The sequence below is a fragment of the Cupressus sempervirens genome, chromosome 5 (genome assembly GCF_028749045.1).
Source record: "Cupressus sempervirens isolate cs-2001-9-10 chromosome 5, ASM2874904v1, whole genome shotgun sequence".
Lineage (NCBI taxonomy): Eukaryota > Viridiplantae > Streptophyta > Pinopsida > Cupressales > Cupressaceae > Cupressus > Cupressus sempervirens.
Window position 1 is genome coordinate 252026432 of NC_143122.1, and position 24353 is coordinate 252050784.

Genomic DNA, 24353 nt, shown 5'->3' on the forward strand with positions numbered 1-24353 from the left:
AGCGAGCAATTCATACATGTGTTGCATTTCTATAGATGCCTGATGTGCTTTTTAATGTAAGGAGCTTATCAATGGCTCCTATTTTACAACTAAATAGCATGTTCCAGCCTGCAGCAGAAAGAAAATCAACAATTTTTTTGTGCTATTCATTGAAACTTCCCATTTTTGTGAGTTTAGAAAAATAAATTGAAGTGAGATCCTGTCTTACATAATGAAACGGGCTTATGACCATCATAAGAGAAGCACTCCACTACTTAACATTTGGAACATTTACATCTGCCCTTACATCCTAGAGGAACAGTTAACTAACTTCACATGACTGAAGACTAACCTACTTTTTTCTTTAAAGATCATAAGTGGCAGGTGCAGGACTCCTAAAGGCACCGTTCAATCTCTCATACCTATTTTCCTTACCTGTATCAGGCTGTCATCTATCTGAAAACCAATTCTTGTTTCCCGGCAGAAAACACAGTTCATAAAAGATATCATTTCCAGAGACTTTAAGTTCAACATTATAGCTCAGTTTATTTAAAGGCTGTATCAGACTGACCAAAATAGAAAAGAGCAGCATAATGTACTACACATTCGGAGTTCTGAATTTCATTTCCACATAGTATCATTTATAAGAATATTTGAGCATATGGCGAACTGAACAATATTTCTTGCAAGGATAAAAGCACACATACATCAATATGTTAATAGTCTATCCATGTCTACCTATGTCTGGGCATGTAAATATTCAGATGATGTTCAAATTTTGTTCTTCAAAAATTGTGCACATTATAATAGGAAAACACTTGTAATCAGGGAACATTTATAGTCCATGGCAGCGATAATTGTTTGGGGAAAGACAGCAAATCAAAAGTATATGTTTTTTTCTTAACTCCAGAAAAATCAGAAAAAAAATCAGGAAAATTTTGGATTTTAAAAAGATGATATAATCTAAGTAGCCGATTTGGATTCGAGTTCGAAGAACCAGATCACCAGTACAGCAAAATTTTGAAATGGGGTTTGGGTTTGTTAATACAAAAAATGTTATAATATATATATATATATATATATAGCCTATAAGCATGACTTAAGATTAGAATGTCAGATGATATCATATATATATATATATATATAGCCTATAAGCATGACTTAAGATTAGAATGTCAGATGATATCATATAAACAACAAAAACACCATAAACTTGTAATTTTAGCATCATGATCATATCATCATAGCATCATATATTTCAAGTTTAACATCAAAATATTAAAATGATAATATCATGTTCAAATATTTCAACTTGCAACAATTGGAACTTCAGATAAGTTTCAATCATCTAACCAGAATGGAATCTTCTTCTTCTTCTTCTTCAAAGGTATTAGTTGAATCATAAATAGTGCAAGGCCAATGGGATCAGCTGCATCAATAACAGTATCACTGTATGATTCCTCCAATTCAGCAACTGCAATCTGAGAAGTGGAAGCATGCAAGTCCATATGCTCTACACTTACATCCTTGGATACCAATGCGAGCCTCTTGACTGCAGAGGCGGAGGCAGAAGTGAGCCAAGGTCGAGGCGGGAGCTGATGCAGTCGGAAGCTGGCCGGAAGCCACTAGAGCCAGCTTCTGCCCACATTTGGGCTCCTCTAGCAGCCTCCTCAGACCCAGAGGGCTGAAAAGCCTGTTTTTTTTTGTCACTCAAAACACTTTATTAGCACATAGGGAAACACATTTTTCAACCTAATTTTTGCTCCTAAGCCCTAAAAGAGGCCATTCAACCAATCTTCATCACATTTTGTTTGAAGCTAGACTCTTTTCTCATTTAGTCTCCATTTTGGCATATTGATGACAACGTGATTATTTTTTAAGAGGCCCGTTCGTAGGAAAAGAGATAGCTTCCACAAACAAGTTTTAAGCATCTCTGGTAAGCATTTGATCCCGTTCTCGAGTTCTTTAATGAATTATATTAAGATTTAAATGAATTGTTTCAAGTTTGTAAAGAAATTTTTCAAGTTTTTTCTTTATTTCTTTTTAGAAAAAAAAGAAACAAAGAAACAAGTTTAGCTATCTATTTTAGTAGTCATGTATTATTTTTTTTGCACTTGTTCGCTTGATGTTTGTCGATTTTTTTTAATTTAAATTTATTTAATTTCTTATTATAGGCATATCAAGAAATCATATTGTACTGTGAAAGAATGACTGCCACTAGTAGTCAAAGTTCAGGAGGAGGGCAAGGAGACAACAGTTTTAAAACTGATGTAGGATCTTCTTTATGGAGATGTACCAAAAGAATCTCACAAGTTTCCAGATGGATCATATATTCGTAAGAGTAATTATTGTCCAAGTAACAAAGGCAAACCATTCAATAGCTCATATTCCCGGGTCAAACTTCATTTTATGGGCCCTGCTGGTATAGGATTTGCAATGTACAAAGGCACAGATGGGTGTTAAATTTGTAGCTTCATATGAAAACCTAAATTATTGTCTCACTTGTAATTCTTTGATCATGCTATTTCAACATGGTCATTGTGCTGATTTATTTCTAGCTTCTGGTTGTTATCGTGTTATATTTATTCTTACCTACGATCTCGCTGTTAACATCTTCTACTTGGTGGAAGATTTAGCATTTTCACGTGGTAGCCTCGTGTCGGCTTGATGTTCTTATTGTGGCGAAAGCGATTATTATTATTAAGCTGCAATTTATTTTTGGTGGTAGCTCTTTATTATGATCGGTTTCAAGTTTGTCATGCATGTGTCAATTCAATTTCAACTGTAACAATTCTTCTTTGTTCACCTTTCGAAAGCTCTATCGCATTAAATGAACTTACAGAGGTTGTATACAGGTGTCACTTTTACCCAGGCAAGCAAATATGCATTCATATATTATGATTCTCTTTTGGTTCAAAACGGGGTGATATTGAAGCAGCAGTTTTGAATCAACATGACCTATATTGAAGTGGCAATGTAGAATTGATGGCGACTTAGTTCTTGAATACAGAGTTTTTGCAAATATATAGATTTTCCTTGTGCGTTCATTCTGTCAAGACCTCAGATATATGTTCAGATTGCTTGGAATCAATATAAACATCTGTCGTTGCTGCTTGTATCAAGTTATGTAATAAATCACTGTGAAAGGTTTTACGTAGCTAAGTTTTTTTTTCAGTCTGTGTCAAAGACTTAAAAATATCAGAACACTGTAATTTGTTCCTATGAAATAAAGATTACTTTTTTGGGTTGTTTCCCTCTGTAACAAGGGTTTTTCCCAGAGTTATTATCTTGTTATGTTCTTTTGTGCTATTAATTTCTCATTTAATTTTCAACATTAGGAAGGGGTTGTTCAAAGCACAAATAGCGTCGTTTGGAAAAGAACAAGAAGCTTCTGATAAATTGATAAAAAGATCAAAACAAGGTTTTTATCAACCTCCATCCTCATAGCAAACAGTGCAACTACCCACAGAACCAATTGTATCCTCTAAACACCCATTCTTCAAGAACCTAACTGCAAGTGGAAGAAAAATAAAAATAAAAATATGCTCGCAAAAGAGGTCCATTGTACACCGCACTTAAAATGGAGGCAAGAGAGATTGTTGACCAAGCCATTGCACATTGCCTCTACGTCAACACTCTTCCTTTCAACTTGGTGAGATCACCATATTGGAAGGAATGGTGGCAGCCATAAATAAAGCACCGGCTGATTACACAACTCCCGAGTATGAAAAGGTGTGTACCACTCTATTGCAAAAAAGGGCTTATTTAGAGAGAGATATTCAACCAACAAGAAATTCATGGAAAACTTTGGGTATTTCTATTGTCTGAATTCATGGAAAGATACAAAAAACTGGCTATTGATTAATGTGATTGCAAGGTCACCCAAAGGGGCAATGTTTTTGAAGGCAATTGATTGTGAAGGGGAAGTGAAAGATTCACAATTCATTTCCAAAATTCTCATTGAGGCCATCGAGATGGTGGGTAGTGAGAATGTAGTCCAAGTGATTACAGATAATACAAAAAATTGCAGAAGTGAAGGTGCTTTGGTTGAGGGCCGGTATGACCATATTTTTTGGACATCATGCACCATACACTCTCTAAACTTGGTCATGCAACAAATTGGCACCCAAATAGATTGGGTGAAGTAAATATACCAAGAGGACGAGGAGATACAAATGTTTGTGACAAACCACCACATGTCACAATTCATAATCAGAACATTTTCCAATTTGGAGTTGCTAAAGGTAAATTGTAATTAGTAAATTTCAGTTATTTATTTAATTTGAATATATTTTAAATTTTAATGTCATGTTCAATTATCAAATTGTGTATAACTTTGCTTAACATTTACTTACATATTGTTGTGATTAAATTAATTAGGTGGGTGAAACCCAATTTGCATCTCATACTATTGTTATGAGACTACTTGTCAAGATGCAAGGGGTATCCCAGATAGAGTAGCACCATATGTGATGAAGAAGTTGGTTGTGGGTGCTACAAAGTTTTTGCAAGACTCTTCCTAGATGATGACACACAAAAAAATTAGGACAGAATTTGGCTTATTTGCCTTGGATGAAAAACCTAGTCCACTTGCAATAAAGGACCAATGTAGCATGTGAGCTATCACATGGTGGTACCTCTATGGTCAACCATTTAAGCATATACAACCTCTCGCAATCAAAATCCTCTCATAACTTGTATTTGTTTTTTTTTTACCACAGGTATCCTACAATTCTTTAACTTGTTTTTCCTTTTTATGTTTTGCTTTAATAATTAATTTTGTATTGTGAACATTGTCCAGTTTGCAAGTTCTTATGATGCTGAACACAATTGGAGTACATACTCCTTTATCCACTCAATGAAGCGTAACTAGTTGAGCTCTAAAAAAGATGAAGACTTGGTTTACATTCATACCAACTTGTGTCTTTTTCCACATAAGGAGGATCGCTACAACGAAGGAGTAGCCAAGCTTTGGGATATAAAACCTGAGTGTGCAAGCATGGATGCAACGATTCAAGATCTTATTACAATCTCGGATGATGATGTTGATAACATCATGACAAAGGGGGCCTCTAGTGCAAGTGGAACCGCTTTCGGTTCAAATGATCTTGAACTTGCAGCAGTTGGAGTCAGAGATGATAATGATTTTTTTGCGAATCCATATGATTCGGATTCAAAATGAACATTGAATGATTAAGTATATTTTGATTTTGTAATTGTGATGATTTGCTGATTTGCATTCGAATTGTAAACATAGACGTATATGATATGGCTTATAATCATATTGAATATTTTAATTTCAATTTGAATATGTATTTGTGAAGTTACAAGTATCATGCTATCAAATGTTTTAAATTTGTATATTTATTGCATTTGTTTGCATGCATGCATGTATGTATGTATGTATGCACATCCATACGCATCTGCATCCCCTAAAAAGGATGTGCATCCGCATACCCGCTTCCTGCATCTGCATCCAAATCGGGACCTAAGTTTATATCCAACATCTTTGATTCCCCTTTTTTGTATTTGCTTTTCTTGTGTGAAAGGATGCACAAGTTGGAATGCACAAATAAAAAGTTCTCCACTCTTTCTTAATTCCAACTTATTGCACTTTACTAAGTGGATGAAAGAATCTGTGCTCCAATTTTCTAATGCAGATGAACTAACAACCTATAAAAACAAGACAATAAACAATTTTTAAACAATTATTAAAGTTACAGAATTACTTGCAACCTATGAAGACATAAATTATAATTATTAATTAAACTTAATTGTGATATAAATTTGATTGCAAGGGGCTGCAGCAATTGGATTCATCAGCCACAAAGATATCACCAATTACAAGCATCCTTTCTAAGCCAGTGACAAAGAGCATCATTGCATAGACCTCTTGCCTTCACAAACTTTATGAACTCATATGTAATCAAATCCCATGTATCGTCATCAAGAAATAGTCTAAGGAATGTTGCCTTCTAGCCCTCGGACACTTCTAAATCTCTATATGCTGGAAGCCTATATAGACATGTCAAGATATTGGTTGCTATAATATTTTGATGTCAATGCATAAGTGAGAAGATGTAGATGAGTGATCATCTTGTTCCATCATTTTACAACAATTGTTTTGATTGTTTGAAGGATGTCTCCTCGAGGTCTTTCTCTTTGTCATTTACGATCTTCTTCATCTTCTCAAGCATTGAATCGATGCCATCATACACCTCTCCAATGCAAGGCTTGTCCATTACAGTGTAGCGAAGTAAACTCATACTCTACACGTTCTTACCATGACCCATCCAATATCCTTTGCTTCATTTTTGTTTCCCTATCAATGTTGCTTTGCCTCTATATAGATCGATTGTTGCTCATCACCATATTGCAAAGTGTCGCTTTAACTTTTACAAGTCATCTCAAGACGATTAAGTTTGACACGAGATGGGTCTCAGCAACCTGTAATAAAAATTAAAGCAAAAAATACAATGTTACCTGAGGACACGTCCACTACCTAAAAATCCATGTCCTTATACCCAAAACGTTGCGATGACTTGGGGACAAGTAGGGGATGTCCCCATCTCGTCACCCCTTTAAAAATTCACAGGAAATGTCGTGGAAACTTGGGGACTTTGTGGAAAAAAATTGGGGACACCCGTACATCCTAAGGACGATTGGGGGCGCCTTGGGGACGTCAACACTTTAAAAAAACCTTTTTTCTTTATAAAACTCTTTCTTTTATAATTTTACAATGGGCCCCTCCTTCCAAGTTCATCATAATATGCTTATTGCTATTTTACATTTCAATACTTGATGCCATCCTATAGGACTCAACTCATTCAAATTTAGGTCAGATTTACGCAATAAATATCAGATCTATGTTGCAAAGTTCGAGCTTACATATTGCAAAATAGGTCTATTCCCCTCCTAGAAATTTGCACATAACGGGCCAAATGAGCCACCCAATTATTTAGGCCCTCAAGTTTGACAGCCTGGCCCTTTAATCCTAGATAAAGGGCAAAGAAATAATGGATTTCAGCCTAGCTCTATATTGTTAAGGTCTAATATTTAGCCTCGACACAAATCACCATGCATATGGTCAAACTCGAGAGACCATCACGACCATTTACCCATATTTACCCATATATAGAACAAATTTGGAGTCCTCATTTTTCCATGTACAAAATGTTAGGCTCATTTTGCCTAAATTTAGGTTGCAAATCCTAGATCTTGAGATGAGACAAAGCCTTCTCGACCAAGCTAAGACAACTTTTACTTGGGTAGCAAAACACATCTCGGCCAAGCTGAGTTATACTTGGCCGAATTTAGCTCTTCTTTAGCATCACTCCCAATTTTGTTCCATCTCCCAGACTTAGCCAAATCCTCGATTCACCCAAAAAAAAAACTCATTCTTCTCAAACTTAAACCCAATGCCTACCCCAATAGCCCAAGCAAGAAAGAAAAAGAAGGGGGCCCTCATTTGCAATAGGGCGATGATGTGAAAACTTCACAACAAGATACAACTTTAATGTCTTTCCAAATGAAACTGCAATTAAAGATACCCAACATTTGAAAATGTATGATTCTGCAAATTGAATGCTTGACCCAATGACTTCTATGCCATTTCACTTCTGATCACAACCTTGCAAAGTGTTTCTCGACAAATGTAATCAATCAAAATATATTAGTATGCTTCCAACGTTACTCAGCTAAACTCTGACAATAGCTACAACACAATTTTGCTACCCACATACATTTGCATCTCATAGTAATATCTAGCCTTAACGATTCATTCTACCATAGTCCTTGCAATTTCTCATAGTAATTATGAAGACTCAAGACAATGTCACATTGGCATCAAGCCTATTAGCCAGAAGGATGTCGTCCCTCAAGCCCAAGTGAGAAAACCTTCACAAGTTCTCTCTAGTAGAGTTTCTCGACCTCTTCCTTAACATATGATCATTCTCTGCATTTCTAGGCTATGTGCTTAGGCGAAGAAAACATATGCTTTAGTTGTGGTAAAACAAAATATATTCGGCAAAATAAAATATATATATATGAATTTCCCAATAGAGTCGATCGCCTCTACGCCTTTCTTAGTTACCCATTCACCATAACAACATAACATACTTTGTGTTTTAAACAAGAAAACTAGGCAATACAAAAAAAAAATGAAAAGGAAGACCACAAACAGAGTCTCAACAAAACCGATCATGACATCAAGACAACCACCGACGACTAACAATAATGACAGACAAAAGTACCAACACACAGACAACACTTCCTGCTTATTCGGATTCTAAGATGATGAATTTTGAGCTAGGTAGGATAAGACAAGGAGAAAACAGAAATCGCATATGACAAAGTGTGTGTTAGCAAATATAAATTAAAATGTACATCATAGAACTAAAACGGCACATGCAAAAGACCCATTAATGGGTCTTCAAGGGTTAATCCTTTCTTTAATCAAAGAGACTGTGTTCAATGTCCACCAAAGAAGCGGTGTGTGAAGATTAACTTCGATGATGCCTCTAGGGGCAAACTTGGAACTTTGGGGTCTAGTTTTATGGCAAGGGATGAGAAAGGAAATGTGATAGCACTTGGGGCGAAAAGATTGGTTGGTGTCAAGCAGCAGTAGAGGTGGTTCTAATGGGGATCGAATTGGGATACAAAAGGATTCATCTAAAAGGTGATTCTCGGATTGTGGTTAACGACATAATTAAAGGTCATCTAGATATGTGGTAGTTAGACAAATATATCAAACAAGTCAGATCACTTCTTTCAAAGATTGAGGACTTTTGAGTGACCCACACTTTCAGAGAAGCTAATGGTATAGCAAATAAGTTGGCTAATGTAGGTGCCTCAGGGTCTTTGGAAGGAAAGTTTGAAATGTTTAAAGATTTTTGCTCAATTATTTGGAGTACAATGAAGTGCGAGTAGTGTTAGATGCTTTACACCTATCATACACCTTCTAAAGTTGGACAAGCATTCCAAGTGGTGATGGCAGAGTACAAGGCGGAGTTTAAGGACTCGATTTGAGTACGAAGGGGCAACTGGGCATGTGTATGATTCAATGTGCCATCATTTTTCCATAAGCCTTTCGCACTGAGGTTCTGGAATGACTTGAGTAGGACTAGATAGACCGATCTCTTCTATGAAATTGAGCAATTCTTGTGCGGGTAGTGACGAGTATGGAGACAAATTTCAGCTTAAAGTCAATTGGGTTGATTCCAAGCTTCACAGGTCAAGTTTTGAGGCGTCGAATTGGGAATTTTTTCAAGTTTAGGCTAATGAATTTCGAAAGGCGATCTCTTTGATGTTTGGTCCTAAATATTTGGAGGATTATTAGCATCCATGGTTTAACACTGACTTGTCATCGCTGTTTCTGGCAATGGGTCTCATCGTGGGGTCAAGTAAGGAGGAAGTGATGCACATTGTGAAAGTATGTCTGGAGCCTCAGTGGGCGGAGGGTGTGGAGGTGATTATTGACCGAGCTGTGATGGGTAAGGGCCTGGAGATGGACAGTGGTCAGTGGCATATGATTGGTGTCGGGGATTCTTCGATACAACCATTGATTATTTGGTCTTCTGCATATCCGTCATGGGTTCAGCTGCCAAAAGTGGAACAGAGCTGGGAGAAAGAGAAGGAATTTGTGGCAGAGCACATCAAAAATAGGGAGGTGAGGTTGTCTACAGGAAGTGTCTGATGTAAATCTTCCCTTCGCAAGTCCAACACACCAGTGGATTCTGATGGGAGACCAATGATTAGGGGGCAGCTCCCAACTAAGCAGAGGAATGGATGCAAAGCAGTGAAACAAGGTGGCAAGAGGGGAAAACATACAAGGAATGAGGGACCTCCTGTAGTCACGGTGGATGTTTCTCTGCTTCAGCGACAACAAAGGCCGAGAGAGAAGGAGCCATTGATAGACAAATCAGAGCGGAGCATTCCAAACATTTTGAAAGAAGAGGCAGCTAGGTCATTCCGAGACTGAGGTGTGGTGTTTGATGATTTTGTGTTGCAGTCTCTTTTTTTGTTGATGCCAGTAGATAGTGGTAAGGGTTTGTCTTAGTTTCAGGATGGGTTTGGATGGTACTTGTAATGGGCCTTCAGTTTGGGTATTGGCGTTGTTTTTTGAAGCCAGAGTATTGATGGGGTTAATCCCAAGTTTTTGTATGGATGAACAATGTTGGGGTGTTGGTGGGTTTAAATTTTTGGGGGGCAGCCATAGTTGAACAATGATAGCAATATGCTATCCTTTTATGTAATTCGGTTGTAATCAGCTTTAATATTAATAAAATAATCAAATGTTACTGATCAAAAAAAGCGGCACATACAAATAACACTTGGCATATATAAAATACAAATAGACTCTTAATTTGAGAACCACAAAAGAGAAATAATTGCATTCAAGAGGAACCACATCAGATGAGAGATATGCAGCACACCTAGACGATACATCAAGCTTACCCAGCAATACAACTATTCAAGTGAAAAAAAATCCCCACACAGATCAAAAGTCAATGACAAGGACATAACCAGTACAGCCACAGAATATTGGCGAAGGAGCAAAACGGAAAAAATCAACAGAATATCTTTCATTGAGTTCCGCAACAATCATCAGACGTTTGAGATCTGACTCCAGGCTACCGAAACTCAACACATACAAACAGCCTACAAAATACTTATGCAATCTGCAACAAATACAAGAAGTAGCGAACAAAAGAAACTTCCTTAATTGTTATTATCTAATCTGGTTCTGGTACCATGTAAATGTTTTGCACAGGAAATAAAGACAAACAGCAACAAAAGGAATAACAAAATAGATGCAAAATGACACCAGAGATTATTCTGGGAAAACCCTTACACTTTAAGGGAAAAACCCACCCATGCCACAAAAATGTCACTCTTATTGATAATAAAAATATGTTCAAATACAATGCTTTCATTAAATTACACTATATATAGAATTGAGAGACTCTTCATCTCACAATTGAAGGTCTCTTCAATTTCAAAAAAGAAGTCTATTCATATTTCTAAATGCATGCCTCTTTGCATGACACATGACACATGTCTCTTCATATAACATTATCTCAAATATTATCATAAATGTCTTCTTTAGCTGGAGATGACCATGAGGGTCATATAACTGTTACATGAAATCAGAAATAAAGATCTATATCGCGACTACAATCTTCAACAGAAAATACTCGGTAACTCTGAATACACATATGTCATATAACAACACAAAATATATAAACAACAATACTACCAGTATAGTACTTGTGTGCTCAAAACATGAAACTCTGTCAATGAATTTCTATGCCAAGCCTAATCTTAGCCATCACTCATTATTTAAACTAATAGCTGCTACATGCTTTTCCTGATACTAATGCATGTACAAATATATTCCAACTCTTTTGTGTAGGCTTATGAATTATTTTTCCTCTCAAGTCACACAATGAAAGTTTTGAAAAGTTAAATGTATTTATAATGAACAAGTTAAAACCATCATAGCTCCTTGATAGAGCCATGCAGAATATATAAGACAGAACAGACATAATTCCATCACAGTGAGTACTGAGGAACCTTCAAACGATCATAAATTAATAGTTAAAAATTTCACAGCTATGGTAAATGCTTGTGAATACCTTTGTCTTCAAAACCAGCAGCAGAGATTGAAATGATAGTATTATTAACATTCAGTTTCATTGACATCACACAATAAGATCGCAAACCAAAAAAAAAAAATTTGTCACCTAACAAAAGCATGTACAAAGCATAACTGCCAACAACTTAAGCTATAACAAGCAATTCTGTGATATATTCAGTACCTTTTGCGTTCTTGGGAACCTGATCTAGACTGTCGCTCTCGACGATCATGAGATCGACTAGGAGAACCCGACCTTGACCTTCGCCTATGCCGGTATTCTCTATCATGATCATATCGTCTGCTCACAAAAAGATATTTACTGCCAAGTCAGTTTCCATTAAAAAAAATATTAACAGTGCCCAGCCAATTAATCTTCCCAAAGATAGAAGACCATTTAATTAAACAAAGGTGGATAAGCAATTTCTTTGGCATCTTGCAAAATAGTAGACAGGTTATAAAATTGATGATAGAAAAGCAAAGCATAATCAATGACACATTTCAGACCATGTCAAGTAAGTTGAAGCTTTGCATTAAAATTCAAACATACACAGACCTGTCACGATCATTTCTATGGCTTCTATCAGTTTCCTCCCTATAACGACGATTGGAATAACTTCGACCACCACCTCTGGCTTGATCATCATCTCTTTGTCCTCTATCTCTGTATCTTCCAACATCTTCTCTCATCCGTTCTCTGGCTCTATCATTCTCATACAACAACTGCCACAAAGGCAGAAATGAAACCAATAAACCTTTGCACAGTTTCTAAAGATTATCAATCCATGCATTTATCAATAATCTTTAACAATAATAGAAATATGGATCCTTCATATAACCTTACTGGAAATTTCTTGCAATAAAAACCTTGATCCATAAATACCACAATAAAATAGTTGCTCTTATTTGACATACATACATACCAGAAAAAGAAATACCACCTTTCAAATAGAAATCAAAATGCTTTAACTTTACTTTTCATTCAAACATTGGGTCAAGAAATTGTTTCTTTATATTTGACTACTTCATAGTATATACTACATGCAAAAGATGTATATATTTAACAGCATTGAAATACTAGCAGCGTTTTACTTGTTCCGTGGATGATTGTTTAGCCATTGATAAAGCATATCCCCTATTTTGGAATAGAGATGTCACACATACAACTATTACTATAGTATTTTAAAGAAAATCATAAGGTTTCATAATCATTTGAACTATGATCTAATCACCGTAAAATACTTCAACACCTCTTATTCAGCAACCATTGCATTATTGAATTACTTTATTCTTTTCTTGCCAAGTTCAGTTATTTCAACTCTGGAGAATGAACTCCCTCTGCGGGATTTTTCTCTTCACATGTCTCTATAAGAAAGGAAATCGCACTAGAAATATTCAGCTTTCTCGCATCTTTTAATAAACAGTTTTGAATTGCTCAAATACAAAAAAGATTGGAGTTCAGAGGTTGGAGAACATAAGTATTTAATGAGCTCCAAGATTTACGAGTTATTTAATTACTGTCTTTGCTTACTTAATTTCAAGCTATCAAAACTCAAGGATGACAACCCACATCCTCAGCAGTCTTAGAAAATGATCACCAATTTAAAACCATGGAAGAAAGTTTTTAGGCAAACACTGTAGCCTATCAACTATTAAGACATATAAATGGATACCCCTCTAAAATTGCCATATTTAATCCTTTCAAAAATTACATCATTATTGCAAATATCAAATATTCTATGACAGCATTATTATTTAAGGCATAGTTGAAAATATCCCCACTCAGCAAACCCAAAAAAATCACTAACTTTGAACTCGGCAATAACGAAGCAAACTTATCAGACATTTGAAACTACGTATTTTTAAAAAAATCTACAAAACAAACATATATACAAAATATATAGAACATATAATTGACTCCCATTTGTACCATCCTAAAAAAGTAAACATCTATAATTAGATGCTCATTTTAGCCCCAATTTAGTATGTCCATCGGGCCTTTAAAATAATATCACAAATCCTATGCAGTCCATAGCATGGAGACTAGAGATCCCTTTGAGGATCTACATGAGTGCATTACCAGGTTTTCTACCTTAGGCAACATCATTATTATGGGAGATTTTAATGCACGGACCAGATACTTTCAAACCCCCCTCCACGACCGTGGGCATGATTCAGTCTATTCAACTGAATCACGTCAAGACACCCTGGGATTGCACCATTTTTCATTGGACAATCATGGACCCCTTACTCGATACAGTCATCATATTTTACAGTTGCGTGAGTCTTTGGATCTAGTGATCCTGAACAAGCTTCCCTACCTCCCTTGTTTGAGCCTCTTCTTTTAGTGGCCTCACTGCGGCAATGTAAGTGTTGTTGACTATGCTCTCTCTCATGCCTCCTCCATCCCCTCCATCAGTTGCTTCATCATTTCTAGCCTTCCCCTGGCTGACCACGCTCTCCTTAGCCTTAGCCTTAAAGTCTCCCCTCCCCCTCACTCCTTCGCCCGCTCGATGCTACTCCCTCCACCCGCACTTCCTTTAGCTCCGCCGAGTGTGATAGTGACCTCTTCCTCCACCACCTTAAGCAACTCCTTCCCCAAGACTCCTTCACTAATTCTAGGGATACTCCCTCCATGTTAGCTTCACTTGCTCCCGCGTTGTGGGAGTTTGTCCTCCTTTCCATTCCCCATGACACCTTGTCCCTCTCTCATACCCCCTCACGAGAATTTTTGCCCATGAACTAGTGGTACGATGAAGACTACAAGTCCTTCCACAATTCGGCTCGCTCTGCCTTCTCCACCCTTTCCCCCTCGTCCATCCAATTGAGGCTTGAGTACTGCTACTTTCTTCACCACAAGAAGTGGATTTTTTCTTGGCAAATTGTAGATCCCTTTGTGCCTCTCTTTTGCAATTCTTGAAGCTTTTTTGGCACACCCTTTTCCCTCGCATAGAATTTTTATCTCTCTTCCTCCATTCCAAGTAACAAAAGGAACTCAAAACATTAAGGCATAAACATTGCATTGGCCAAGTATAGGAATTCACTAGTAAGCAAGAAGATCCATACATCTACTATTCTTCCCTCACCTTCTCCATTAAGGTTATCAAGCATACATTCATTCGAGATCTATGATTAGCATGCATAGATGCATGCATTTATGAAGGCATCCTTAAATCTACAATACATCTCAAGCATGCATACAAGCATCTTCATGGATTTGATAGATCACAACATCCTGCAAAGTGAATCTAACATTATCTTGTTTACATTACTTTCCTTTATGTAATTTCTATTTCATTTCAAGGTTGATTCCCATACAGGATTTTGATCAAGGCAAACCCCTTCCCACCACCTTTCCCCCTTCTTTTTTTGCACAAGAACAATTTCAAAAGTTGTGGATCTGGACTCTAGAGTCTCAAAACTAGTTGTAGGCCCTCGGAAATTTTCACTAATTTTGGACCTAAAAGGACTAGCTCAACTTTTTCAACCTTGTCCAGGACTAGGTCAACCTAGACAACCTTGTCTTGCACTTGTTGGTTGCAAATTTCACAAAAGACAAATACATGTATCAAGGTCTCAAATTTATAGTTATACCTGATTATGGCATCTCGATGACAGTTAAAATTAGATTCCAAGGTAATTCTTCCTCTTCTAACCTCAAGGTAAGTTCATTCCTCCATTTTCCTCTTGCAATTACTTTTTATAGATCAGATCTGGTATCATACACTATCATTTTGTCATTCTTTTATCATAATATCAATTTTACATATCACAATCATATTAATCTTCGAGAAATAAACCCCAATTTCCCACTTTCACCTATATCTTGCATTAGCACCACTTCATCCTCTTTGGTTTGTGATAATCAGATTTGTTTGACGTTGAGCATTTGGGGATGTTCCTAATATCATTATATGATTTTAGTGAGTAATCTTCATTCCTAGTATCATTGCTCCCAATTACATATTGTACAGCGGGGTACAGTTGCTTGAGCAAATCAAGCTAAATTTGTGTCAAGCATATGATATGCCTGACTTGGGGCATTATTGTCACAATGTAGAGGTTTTCCAGACAGGTAACAATAGTTTCATTTCTAAGTTGAAGTACGCCAGGAGTTTGCTAGATAAGTTTCAAGTGGCCAATCGCAGGACTTCATCTACACCTATAGGTAAAGGGTTGAAACTATCAACTAAATAAGATTCACCAACGGAGAATGAATTTTCTTTTAAGCAACTAGTGTGCAGCCTTATCTTACAGCCACTATACCAGATCTAAGTTATGTTGTGAGCTACATATCTCATTTCGTGACAGGTACTAGGGCAAAACATTGGGCTGCAGCGAAGCATGTACTAAGATATGTGAAACGGCCATCAAAATTTGGCATTTTCTACAACTAAAACAAGGATACTCGGCTGACTGATTTTATAAACTCAGATTGGGCGGGTTTTGTTGATGATAGGAAGTCTACTTTTGGGTATGTCATCAGTCCTGGTACAGGTGCACTGATGGACCAGTAAGAAGCTGCAGATAGTAGCTCTTTCCTCAATCAAAGCAGACTATCAAAGAACTGTTAACTAAGCAAGGCACTATAGCTACAAAGGATGCTTTTACACATACAAATGTCTCAAGCAAAGCCTTCACCCTTATTTTGTGACAATCAAGGAGTGATAAAGCATACCAAGGATCTAGTCTACCACAAGCAAACCAAACATGAAGAGCTTTGTTGTCATTTCATCAGACAGCTAGTTGAAGATGGAACTGTGATATTGCAATGTTCCAACTATTGATCAGACTGCAGAAATCCTAACCAAGTATCTAAACCTGGACAAACTTTTAAAATTCAGGGACCAACTTAGTGTAGTCAGCGGAAAGGTTATTAAGGGAGGTTGGAATAATATTGTCATAGTTATCATTTTATGATCACTCGATGCATCTTTAGTTGAGTTTAGTTTCTTTCTATTTATGTTCTCAGTTCACGATTGTTTCTTTTAAAAACATCATGTATTTAATTCCTTTATATGGAGCATTACATCTATTGTTAAACAAATTACCATTTCAATAACACCTAACCTTCAAATTCTCGCCGTCCACATTTGTCTCAGCTGTGTAGCACTTTTGACTATGAATTTTATTGGAGCACATTTAAGGCCATCCATACAAAGAACACAACAAGCTGACTCAAAAACAGTTAACTATATCTTTTACTGTAAAACCAAGGTTGCACAGGTACGCATACCAAGACCCCTGGTACGCGTATCCCATACCGGCTACTTGCCTGGGTACCGTACGTTGCAGCTGGAAATGCTACATCAGCTCACAAATGTTTGCCCCCTGCAAAACGTTTAACAAACTGCCACATGGATTAAGATGTCCGATTATTGTTTCAGTTTTAATTTGCATATCGGCTTGCTGTTTATCAAGATTAATTCAATATGTAATCAATTTGAAACTTTGTTACAATATCAATTAACAGTAAACTACTAAAAAAAAATCTGATTTTCACTATGTTAATGCTGTAGCTTCAGTTGGATTGATTTTATCAAGAGATAAAACTGTTATGATTAGTAGTTAACCATGGGAAGATATCAGCCATGGGCAAATACTATGAGACATAGTATCGGTGGAGACACCATGAGCAGATATCTTCTCTGATAGACATCATGAGACTGATGTCAGTGTGCATACCAAGAAAAGATATGAGTACGGTGAATATCATATGGTTGATATTCTTGAGTATACAATACTCTTGATGTTACAGTGAGGTAATAGTTGTACACCATGTTGTTTATTTGGATAGAAATCATCCTCCCTAGCTAAGAGGGAGTGTTTATGATTGTAGCTTCAATTGGATGATTCGAATCGATGAAATCAAATGTTTAAATGGATTATTGGCCTTAAACATTTGATATCTGTCCTTCACTATCATTACCATGGAGCATTATTATTATTGATAATAAATTTTATATATATATATATATATATATATATATATATATATATATAATCATAATCATGATAATACATTGAGCGAATATTATTTGTAATATATGTTAAAGCAATAACTAATGTGAGTAAAGATATTAACAAGAGACATATCTCTACGGGAGACATGCCTCTTTATGTCATATATCTATTCATTGGAAGAGTAACTTGAAACACAGAAATTAAATAAGTGTTATTACAAGTTACAGCAGTGAATTAAAATATACATACAACGAAATCATTAACACACTGTTCAAGTTAGTACTAGAAGTTCATCATTTGCAATATGTCGTTATAAGATTGATGATCTTCCTGTTCATATTTAAAGTTTGCCTAATTTGTAATGCATCTAAAGTTTAACATTCAGCATATGTATTATGACGCATGTCTCATATTTTCAGATTACTTTGTTTTGAAAGCTCAATGTCATGACTCATGACTCAGCTTTTCAGATTTTCTATAAGATAGCAAAATTATTAACAAAAAATTAGGCATACCCCTATCCCCTATTTTGAAAAACAGTTGTACCTGTCCCAAAGTACTCAAGTACCCCCGTACCTGTGCAACCTTGAATAAAACCTTCCTCTATGTGCAACGAATGTGGAGATGTGGAGGGAAAGCAAATAGATAAGATGTGATGGATTCTACACATATTCAAATTGAATTGAAAAGGTTATGGAAACCATGTTTACAACAAATAATTATGCTGATTTGGAATGATGGGCAACAGGGTGGCCAGCAAATGCAACAGCAAACAAGGAGGCAAAAGGTGAGGTGACAACAAGGGCTTCATTAGATGCACATCATTGATCATCTGAGTGAGGCTCTTGTTTAGGATGACATCGATCATCTACAAGAAGCATTACTATCCAGTTCAAGGGCACCCACCTAGAACCGTAGAAGCTATAGTCATGTAAGAAATATATAGATTACGAACATAGGTTGACATAAGTGGCTACACATGATGAGCATTTAACTTTTCTTAGATATATAAATGAAGGAAAAACTATTTATGAATTCTCTGAATTCAATTTTATGCATATATATTTTAATGTTATTTTACATACTAATCTGTTTTTTTTTATGATTAGAATATTCACTGAGTTTTTGCCAAGCCCTAAGTCTGAGTTGTATCTTGGTTCTCCGAGGTTTTCACCAAGCCTGAGTTTGTGAACTATGACTGATTCTCTGTTCGGCTTATTTCTCTATATATTTACCAAAAAATATAAACAGAGTGCAATATTTCGTTAACGAGCAGCTTTGTAAAATTCACTGAATCTGCCCATGGCAGGCTGGACCCATAATAGAAAAAGCTTGACTGCATCCAAACTTCGAAAACTTGGAACCCAACAAGTGGAACTTATCCCAGGATGGCATCGAATCATATTCTTCAGAAAAAATGACTTGGAGACATGTAATCTTCGACTATTAAGTCAGATCCTATAAAAATAAAACAAAACCGTCCTAAGACAGAAAATAGTTTTTTCCAATCCCGCCATGTCAATGGAATAAGGACCAAGATCCTGGCTGCAAATGCTTCTGCATATAGACTGTTCCAGGTTACGTCAACACTCTGACAAAGTCTGGACCTGTTAAGGGTTGATGGCTAAGTGGAATGATCCCAAGAATTATTAAAGGTGATGTCCTGAGTTTAAATCCTAGCATATCAATATCTTAGAAAACAATATCAGGGCCAATGGCTATGTGTGATTTTCCAGATTGAATCCACACTGATCACTCTTGGATCATGGAATGAAAGCCTATTTCCCTATGCAAGTTAATCATGTCTGCCAAATCCAAAAGTTACAAAGCTTGGTAACCAAAAAAATCTATTCTCATCAAAACCTAATTACTATTACAAGGAATGTAAACTCTTCTCCCACAAATCCAACCATAATCATATTATTACTGGCTGGTGGAAGAAAATGGTTTAGTTCTGTAACAAGAGACAATAAATCATTTGCGATACAGGTTTCTGGTGCCTTGTCAACCGGTACACAGAATAGCAGTTTGCTAGTGTCAAGTTGACATATCACTTATGCTACCAACCGACTACTCGCGCCTTGTAATTCCTGAGCTTCCCCATCTCCTATATAGCAAAGAAAGCTAATCCAGCGAAGCGTAAGTTCATACGTTCAACATAAAATGAGGAACACGGCTACTACAATTTTCTCCCAGAATGCTTTTGGAAAAAAATCTCTCAAATCCAGAAAATTTTTGCATAAGTTGCTGGGGCTCTTTTACAAATCATGACTGGTAATAAATATAATTTCTGGAGGAGTAACAGGAGCGTAGATAGTAATTTCCTACCACCGCCATAAAACCCTCAGAAGCACTCACTAAACACACTCGAAATGCCAAAATGTACTCCCGACAAAGCTTATAAAGCCTGGATTCATCGTCAAAGAGTATGCCAACTACTCAAATCCATTTTGATTTTTTTCAGACTTACAAGCACCAAGGGTTTGCAATTTTAAACTGCTAAAACGGAAATTGTGAATACATGAATGTAGACATTGAACGTAATACAAGATAAACGTATGCCAACCTCATCTCTGCCATTAGTATCATCTTCCTCCCTGCGAGCCCTATTTCGACCATCATCTCTTCCCATTTTCCAATGTTATCTGCTTTGGTTTAAGATATATATTTCAATTCTAACTCACAATTCTCATTATAATTCTTGCAAATGAAATTGCTTCCCTGCTTCTCGCGTCTGATTAGAATTCGAAAGCGTGGGGGGAAGGAATCCCAGATATCCAGGGTCTAGGTGAATTTTTCAGAAAAATGCAACTTAATGGCTCGTCGTGATTTGCCTTAGGTTTTCAGCCAACTACTGCAAATCTTTTTTTTTTTTCCTAAAAGGTAAACTAGAAGGTTTAGGGGGTACATTGAGATGGAGTTTCATCGAAAAATGTATTAAGAGAATGGTGATTTTTTGCATTTTGTATTAATGTCGGTGGCATGTCATCAGAGAGAGAAGAATAGAGGTCTGATATTTTTAGTCCCTTGCCTATATATAAGCGGGGTACTAAATTTTTACCCAAAAAGAAATACTAAGTTCTAAAGTTCAACAAATTGTATATTTTTAAAATAATTTATATTGATTTATTACTTTTTTTTTATTGGTCTGTTGCATTTTTTGTAGGGTTTATATGGGCAGGAATACTTATGCATTCATGTGAGTGCTAATATGCTATTAAGACTGACCAATCAAATGAGAGAATTTAAAACGTTATATGAAATTTCAAATGTTTATATCTTTTTCTAATTTTTCATTATTTTATAAATCACATTTTTCATTCATTCTATTGGTTCATACTATTTTTGGTGGGGGAGAAAAAAAATTTTTTTCAACAAAAATACAAATATTTTTCATCATCTTCATCATGCATTGATGAATGCATTAATTACAAGTTTATCTTGACAAGTTGAAAAAAAAAATTTAATTTTTTTCAATGGTTATATCGTCCACCTCACACAACATGTCTAGTCAATATTAATTATCACAATCTAATTTTCTTACCAAGTTCAAATATTTATAGAGTTAAATATGTTTAATTCCTTATTTTAAATATATTTATTATTAGTTTTACATTGATGTTTATATAATAATATAACACAAGAACTTAACAACAAAATATGAGCTATCCTATCAGATCACAAGTGCATTTTTAGGACAAAAATTTAACAACAAAATATGAGCCATCCTATCGATCACAAGTGCATTTCTAGGCAAAAAGTAATGCATTAATAATGTTAATTTAGAACTATTTAACCTCATTCTCACTCATCTACACCTCTACAACCATTATGCATTATAGGCAAGAACTATGACGCATTGCGTCTCTTGTGCATTCATGTCATGTTAATATCACATTAAAACTAACTAATCAAATCAAAGAATTTAAAAGATTATATGAGACTTCAAATGTTTATATATTTTTCTAATTTTTCATTATTTTATAAATCACATTTTTCATTCATTCTATTGATCCATACTATTTTTGGTGGGGGAGAAAATTAATTTTCTTCAACAAAAATATGAATATTTTCTAATAACTTCATCTTGCATTAATGAATGCATTAATTACAATTTTATCTTTGTGACAAGTTGATAAAAAAATTTGTTTTAGTCATTTTATCTTCCACTTCACACAACATGTCTAATTAATATTAATTCTCAATAGCAATATAATTTCAATATGTTATATCTTTGTATTTAAATTTATAATTTTTTAAAAACTTTGATTTATTTTTTTTAAGTAGTTAAATTATTACTATTATTTTATTTTTGTAAAAATAAATTAAACAATATTATTTTTTAATTATAATTTATAATAGTGTTTGTAATATGTATAATTGATAAGTGTTACAATTTGTAAATTATATCATTTATTATTAATAATATTTTATATTTAAACAATTTATCATTTAGTTTAAATATATTTAAAACTTAAATATATACTTTAATATTAAATTAATAATTATATTTTACAATAAAAATATATACTAAAGGAAATAACCACAAAAAAAAATTCAATTCGAAAAGATATGTAAATTATTATTAAGTTTTTATAAACTATGTATTAAAATTAAATAGTTATATTCTATTTCTTATTTATTACATCATATTTATTCATCAACATCAAATTTATATGTATTAAATATATTTATTATTTACAAATGTACATATTAAATTATATAGATATTATTTCATAATTAAAAATTACTTACATTTATGAAAAAATTGGAAATACAAAAGATTAAATAGTAAACCTTCTCTAACTGGGTAAAATTAAACAATTAGTTTTATTTATAAAATATTTTTATATTTCAATACATTTCATTTTCTCTTATACAAATGTGAGTTTTAATATAAAAATTAAATTCTTAGTTTCGTATTCATTACAACCATGCTTTTATTTTGACTATTTGTTTTATTAAGAAAAATAATTCTCTCTCTCTCTCTCTCTCTCTCTCTCTCTCTCTCTCTCTCTCTCTCTCTCTCTCTCTCTCTCTCTCTCTCTCTCTCTCTCACACACACACACACACACAATTAATGTTGATATCGCTCTATCTTACTATTTTATCTCTCTTCCTCTTCCTCCTATATATTATGTATCATTTTTTCTTCTACATATATGTTTATGTTGTTATTGTTCTGTATTGCTATTTATCTCTATCTAATGATTAAAAATAGTGTGACTTCCATTTGATAATCAAGATGAGAATAATACATAGTTGGGGACTTTGGCCTCTTATTATTGGGCTTAAATGCCCAAACATATAATAATATAACACGAAAACTTAACAACAAAATATGAGTCATCCTTTCATATCATAATTGCGTTTTTAGGACGAGAATTTAACAACAAAATATGAGCCATCCTATCAGATCACAAGTGCATTTCTAGGCAAAAATTAATGCATTCACAATGTTAATTTAGAACTATTTAACCTTATTCTCACTCATCTACAACTCTACAACCATTATGCGTTAGGCAGGAACTATGACGCATTGCGTCTCTTGTTTTATTTTCCCACTTCAAAAAACACAATATTTTCTAACATGCATTAATGAATTCATTAATTACAACTCTATCTTTTTCATATTTGTGACAAAGTTACATTATTAATTACAACTTTTTTTTGCATATTTGTCACAAGTTCATTAGATTTATAAAATAATTACAACTTTATCTTTTGCATATTTGTCACAAGTTCATTAGATTTCTAAAAAATACATGTTTTTATCTTCCACAGCAAAAATAATGTTTTATCAATATTAATATCACAATTTTTAGTTTTCAAAATAGTTTTTAAAAATGTTAATATATTTTTAATTATTTTTAAAATTAGTTATATATAAATCAATAATTATTAAATTTAATTTTTTATTAAAATATATTATTGCTATTAAGAGTTGTATTGCTTTATATATATAGACTTTAGTATATATTAATTAAAAAAATTAAAAACAATTAATTTCTAAATTTAACTTATGTAATAAAATTCTAAAAAATTTAAAGTTCTTGATTAAAAATCTATTAATTCAAATCTCATGATTTTACAATGCATTACATTAAGTTGTATATTTTTAGACAATGGCTAGTCGCCACATTATTCTATAAAACTAAAATTTAAAATATTAATTAAAAATCTAAATTAAATTTGCTAAAATTTATAACTTCTCTTTTCAAAACCATAATTTTAAATATTACGTCCAATTTGTTTCCCGACTCCAACTCTCAAAGAGCTCTTGTTTAATAATTTCTAAATAAACGCCAAGTAATTGTAGTTAATGGGATAGTTTATTTTATTTTATTTTGGGTTTCATAAGGTTTTGGAAAAAATTTGTTGTGGTTTATGTAGAACAATCAAAGTTTTGATTTTGGATTAGGAATGTAAAGATTTAAAGTTGCGTAGGTTATTAAAAGATTGAAGAGCTAGTTCAAAAGATATTTTAGTGTAAAGAAAAAATATTTTAACAATGAAAAAGATGTTATAAGATGGAACTATTCAAGAAATAGGAATTATTTTTATAGTTGTGAAAAAAAGACAAAATATAAATTATTTTATTTTGGGTTTCATAAGGTTTTGGAAAAAAATTGTTGTGGTTTATGTAGAACAATCAAAGCTTTGATTTTGGATTAGGAATGAAAGATTTAAAGTTACGTAGGTTATTAAAAGATTGAGGAGCTAGTTCAAAAGATATTTTAGTGTAAAGAAAAAAATATTTTAACAATGAAAAATA

General features: G+C 34.3%; 1 protein-coding gene across 3 annotated transcripts in view; it reads right to left on the reverse strand.

Annotated features, from left to right (window-relative positions):
• Nucleotides 1–20517, reverse strand: part of LOC149555475 (splicing factor U2af large subunit B-like) — a 59491-nt gene extending 38974 nt beyond the window's left edge. For all 3 annotated transcript variants that reach the window (XM_089829527.1, XM_089829526.1, XM_089829525.1), the window contains exons 1-3: nucleotides 20145–20517; nucleotides 12171–12337; nucleotides 11799–11915 (exon numbers count right to left, since the gene is read on the reverse strand). In XM_089829527.1, coding sequence (XP_089685653.1) covers nucleotides 11799–11915; nucleotides 12171–12337; nucleotides 20145–20210 — 350 coding nt within the window. In that variant the 5' untranslated portion in view covers nucleotides 20211–20517. The remainder of the gene's footprint in view (nucleotides 1–11798; nucleotides 11916–12170; nucleotides 12338–20144) is intronic.
• Between the last annotated feature and the right edge of the window lie 3836 nt (nucleotides 20518–24353).